At 48.1% G+C, this 5,027-nt stretch overlaps 1 protein-coding gene across 1 annotated transcript; it reads left to right on the top strand.

Annotated features, from left to right (window-relative positions):
* Positions 1-31: 31 nt before the first annotated feature.
* Positions 32-4,314, top strand: PMPCA (peptidase (mitochondrial processing) alpha; the record flags this gene model as incomplete). The annotated part of the gene is made up of 11 exons (XM_010020763.1): positions 32-115; positions 584-666; positions 1,193-1,287; positions 1,430-1,530; positions 1,822-2,085; positions 2,274-2,366; positions 2,618-2,736; positions 3,209-3,299; positions 3,389-3,451; positions 3,690-3,834; positions 4,145-4,314. Coding segments are annotated over 11 exons (1,308 nt in total), but the record flags the coding sequence as incomplete, so codon positions are not given.
* Positions 4,315-5,027: the final 713 nt, after the last annotated feature.

Here is a 5,027-nt window from a genome sequence, read left to right on the forward strand (position 1 = left end):
GAAATGACGCCGACTCTTTCTCTTCTTAACACTAGTTCTGGTAAATTCGGGATCAAGACATGAAGCGAAATACCTCAGTGGCATCTCCCACTTCCTGGAAAAGCTGGCCTTCTCCGTGAGTCCCCTCCGGCCCCGGCGGCGTCTGTGTCAGACACTGTAAATCTGCGCGGCCCGAGCAGCACGGGGGGGTCTGATCTGCTGAAATAGGCGGTGGCAGCATTCCTAGAGAATTACTGGGACTGAGGATGTATTTTGAAGGTCTCATCGTGCTTTCATCTCCAGGGTTAGAGAGCGTAAAATAGAAACATGGAATGGTTTGGGTTGAAGGGACCTTAAAGCTCCTCCAGCTCCAACCCCTGCCCCGGGCAGGGACACCTTCCACTAGAGCAGGTTGCTCCAAGCCCCTGTGTCCAACCTGGCCTTGAACACTGCCAGGGATGGGGCAGCCACAGCTTCTCTGGGCACCCTGTGCCAGCGCCTCAGCACCCTCACAGTCAAAGATGATGCTTGTGCTTGGCTACCCTGAAGGAGTATGAACAGTTAGTGCTTTACTAATTCATAACACTGGTGTCTTCCTCCTCAGTCTACAGCTCAGTTTGGCAGCAAAGATGAAATCCTGCTCACGTTAGAGAAGCACGGGGGCATTTGCGACTGCCAGGCGTCGAGGTATGGCACTCCTTCTCCGTGCTCTGTCCCCTGGGAGGCTGTAACACTGACACTGCCTTGAGTTGCCTTCTCTGGTGTGTGGCAGTAAAAGCCACTTTTTGTTTCGAAGCAGCAGAAATCCATTTGTGGTGACTGCTCAGAAGCTACAAAAGTGAACCTGAAAGAGGTATAAAGGTCTGCTCTATTTCCTTTCAAAAGTATTTAACGAGCAACAGTCAAGCAGCTTCATCTGTGATTTTCTGATACATGTTTACTGAATGACTGTAAAATCACAGAATCCCAGGTTGAAGGGACCTCAAGGACCATCTGGTCCAACTTCTCTGGGCAAAGCATGACCTAGACTGGCTGTCCCAGCACCCTGTCCAGCCAGATCTTAACAGTGTCCAGTGTTGGACACCACTGACCTGGGCAGATCATTCCAGTGACTGATTGTTCTCATCGTGAAACATTTTCCTCAAGTCCAGTGAGAATCTCCCCAGGAATATCCTGTGCACTTCTCAACGCAGAACCTACCTTTGTGTTGCAGGGACACCATCATGTACGCTGTTTCTGCTGAGGCCCGAGGCCTGGACACAGTGGTCAACTTGCTGGCTGACGTAGCGCTCCGGCCCAGGCTGTCAGGTGTGGGAACAGGAGTGTGCCTCAAAAGTACAGACCTCCAGTGCATGAGTTGCCAATCTTCATTAGATTGTGCTCATCAAGAAGTTATGAGAGATCAGGGATTTTGTGTAGTGGTGATCTCTTGCTTTCTCTCTTATTACAGATGAGGAAATAGAGATGACTCGAGCAGCAATACGATTTGAGCTTGAAGACTTGAACATGAGACCTGATCCAGAGCCTCTCCTCACAGAAATGATCCATGCGGTAAAACACTCGAGTCCATCTTGCACGCAGCCCCTGTGCGAGACTTGCTGCGTGTGGGAAGAGAGAATTTTATTGTCCCTCCACTTTGAAATCCTACATTCTACACACATGAAAGATTTTAACCTAAACTGCAGTTCTCTGTCACTTCTCTTTGTTGACATGGGTGAAATGATGCTCAGCTTGGCCTTTCTTACATGTCTCAAAAAGGCATCATTCTAAAACAGGAAGAGAAGGTTTAGATGGAGTGGTTGAAGTAGTATTTGTTACTTTAGTGCATTTCTCTCCTTTTAGGCAGCCTACAGAGACAATACAGTTGGACTGAACAGGTTCTGCCCAGTGGAAAACACGGACAAAATTGGCCGGGAAGTGCTGCATTCCTACCTGAGGAACTACTACACACCGGACCGGATGGTGCTTGCCGGGGTGGGAATCGAGCACGAGCAGCTGGTGGAGTGTGCCCAGAAGCACCTGCTGGGAGTGGAGCCGGCGTGGGGCAGGGGCCAGGCCGCGGATGTGGACAGATCGGTGGCGCAGTACACGGGAGGCATTGTCAAGGTGAAAGGAAGGTGGAGGTGGTGTCGTGCCTCTTCCTGTCTGTTGGAGAGGCAGATCTGGACTTGAGCTGGTTTCTCCATAGGTTTTGCTTTTAATATTTGGATGACACGTTAATTATTGGGAGCAGATCAAGGTGGATACAACAGAGGTTGAAATCGGTGCTGATAATCTGTCTGCCTTTCCCACAGGTCGAAAAAGATATGTCAGATGTGAGTCTGGGCCCCACTCCCATCCCAGAACTTACCCACATCATGATTGGGTTAGAAAGCTGCTCATTTTTAGTAAGTATTAACCTAAAATCCCTTGTTCTGATTGCCCTGTGCTTGAGGAATCCCAGAATACTCTCATTATACAAGCACTGGTACTCTTGCTGCTGATGCTGCATGTACAGACAAGCAGCATTTCACTGACAGTTTGGTAAAGGCACTGACCTTTAAGTCCTTCTTGTGCCATGTCTCTTTCTCCCTCTTTACTCACCCCAGACCCTCGGGAGCTCTGCTGTTAGCTGACTGAATTTCTTGTTACCATTCAGGAGGAAGATTTCATTCCCTTTGCAGTACTGAACATGATGATGGGAGGTGGAGGCTCTTTTTCAGCTGGAGGGCCTGGCAAGGGCATGTTCACCCGACTCTATCTCAATGTGCTCAACAGGTTGGTTTGCCTTTCTCTTTAGGGGACAGCAGAAACAGTCTTCTAGCAGGTTCTCAGGGGAGGCTTCATCTTTTGGAAGCCAACACGCCCTGGTTTTACGTCAGTTTATTCCGCTTGAAACACACGGGATTGACTTGTCAGTGGGTGTTTTGAGAGAGTGAAAGTAAAGGGCAGAGGTGACGACCAGGAATTCTGTCTTCCTCCAGTAGCCCAATCCATCCTTTCACCAGGGAATATTGACAGAATTAGCAGTAGGTACCAGTGATGCAGCTCCATGTTCTGGGTTTTGTCTCAGGGAGGCAGGAAGTAGATGGCACAATCGGAAATCCTCAGAGCAGGGACTGACAGTTCCCACTGACATTGCTGAGAACCCTGACAGGGCCCTAGGAAGGGACTCGCTGTCCATGTTTGCTTAATTTTTACACTTAAATTCTGTTTTTCAAACTTTTAAATACTCTTTCTATGCTCCCAGGCACCACTGGATGTACAATGCAACCTCTTACCACCACAGTTACGAGGATACAGGTCTCCTGTGTATACATGCCAGTGCAGATCCAAAACAGGTACGTAGTGCTGTATGCAAGGACTTATTACCAGACTCACTTATTACCAGACAGCAATGTTCTAATCTTTCAATTACCTGCTTTCCTAGGTTCGAGAGATGGTGGAAATCATCACAAGAGAATTCATTCTCATGGCAGGAGCTGTAGGAGAGGTCAGCAGCCCAACATGCAGATGGTCTTGGAGCCAAAATAGTACATTGTACTGGCCTGGCTAGGATGGAGTTTTGTAGATAAGCATGTTATGGATTTCTGTAAAAGAATATGGTAACTTTAGCAACACATTCACAGAGAGGAAGGTGTTTGCAGAACTCTTTACTTACATGGTATCTTGTGCTAAAGCACTGGCCAGGCTTTTGGGAACATGTGTTTGTATTTGCTGCTCATTGACAGGTAGAACTGGAGCGAGCGAAGACGCAGCTGAAGTCCATGCTCATGATGAACCTCGAGTCTCGGCCGGTTATCTTTGAAGATGTGGGCAGGCAAGTGCTGGCAACAAACACAAGGAAGCTACCTCACGAGCTGTGTGCCCTCATCAGTGAGTAGACAATGCTTTTCCTTAACTGAATTATAGGTACAGGATTGGGCAACTTACACTCTTGTAGCACAGATGAGTTGCTTTAGGAAGCTGGGGGCATAAATACTTCAGATATGTATTTCAAACTGATCTTCTGAACTGCTTACAAGCTAGTACAACACTAGGAAGGAAAAATCAAGCAGGGTAGAGAAGCTCCAGAGTTAGTCATTGGTTTTCTGAGCACCAGTCACTTCATAAAGCACCTTAATAAAGCTTTATGCTATTTAGGATGTAGTCGTCACAGCTCTGGCTTTGGGGTTTTTTTCTGCAGGTCAAGTGAAATCTGCTGATATCAAGAGAGTGGTCACTAAGATGCTGCACAAAAAGCCAGCTGTGGCTGCCCTGGGTGACTTGAGAGATCTGCCCACCTACGAGCACATCCAGGCAGCGCTCTCCAGCAGGGACGGGCGGCTCCCGCGGGTGTACCGGCTCTTCCGGTAGGCCCCTGCACGTGCCAGACCTGCTGCCTCTTGATATGGTTTTGAGATTATCATATTGCTGCAAACCACGACCCCCTCTCCCCCAGTCTTTCAGCTGGAGCTATGCTGCAGCTGAAATAGGCTGCTTCAGAGCACTGGGCTGTGAAGAGCTTGGTACCTTGGGCTTAAAGGCCCACCCTGGCTCTGGATGAGTACTTTGACCCTCTGAGTAGGTTACAGCAGAGGATGGGTGTATACGGCCTTCTCTTGGCACTGGGGAGAACACAGCAAGCCAAAATGTTCCTCATTACAGCTGAAAGCATGTGTCTGAGCAGAAGTCAGTCACTGCTGTGCGTTACCACTGAACCATACCAGCAGTAGGAGCAGGGCTGGCACACTGGAGGCCCCGGTGTGTGGCCTTGTTGAGGAATGGGGTGCCATGGCAAGAACTTGGCTTATGTATCTCAATTCAAGGAATATTTATAGCTGTTATCAAGGTGAACAAAGACTTGGTCAGACTAAATTAAGAGAATACTAGTAATTATCCATGTGAAGATAGGTAACAAGTTTCCCGCAGTCCAGGTTTTGTTAAAAGCATCCTGAATCCATTTCTTCAGTGTAATTTACCAGCTGTAGTACTACTGTAGTACTACTAGAAGTCACATGTTTGGAAATAACTCTGTAATTTTGCCAGAGCTCAGAGGAAAGTAGACCTATGGCATTACTAAGTTTCCA

The sequence above is a fragment of the Nestor notabilis genome, unplaced genomic scaffold (assembly GCF_000696875.1).
Source record: "Nestor notabilis isolate BGI_N333 unplaced genomic scaffold, ASM69687v1 scaffold32808, whole genome shotgun sequence".
Taxonomy (NCBI): domain Eukaryota; kingdom Metazoa; phylum Chordata; class Aves; order Psittaciformes; family Psittacidae; genus Nestor; species Nestor notabilis.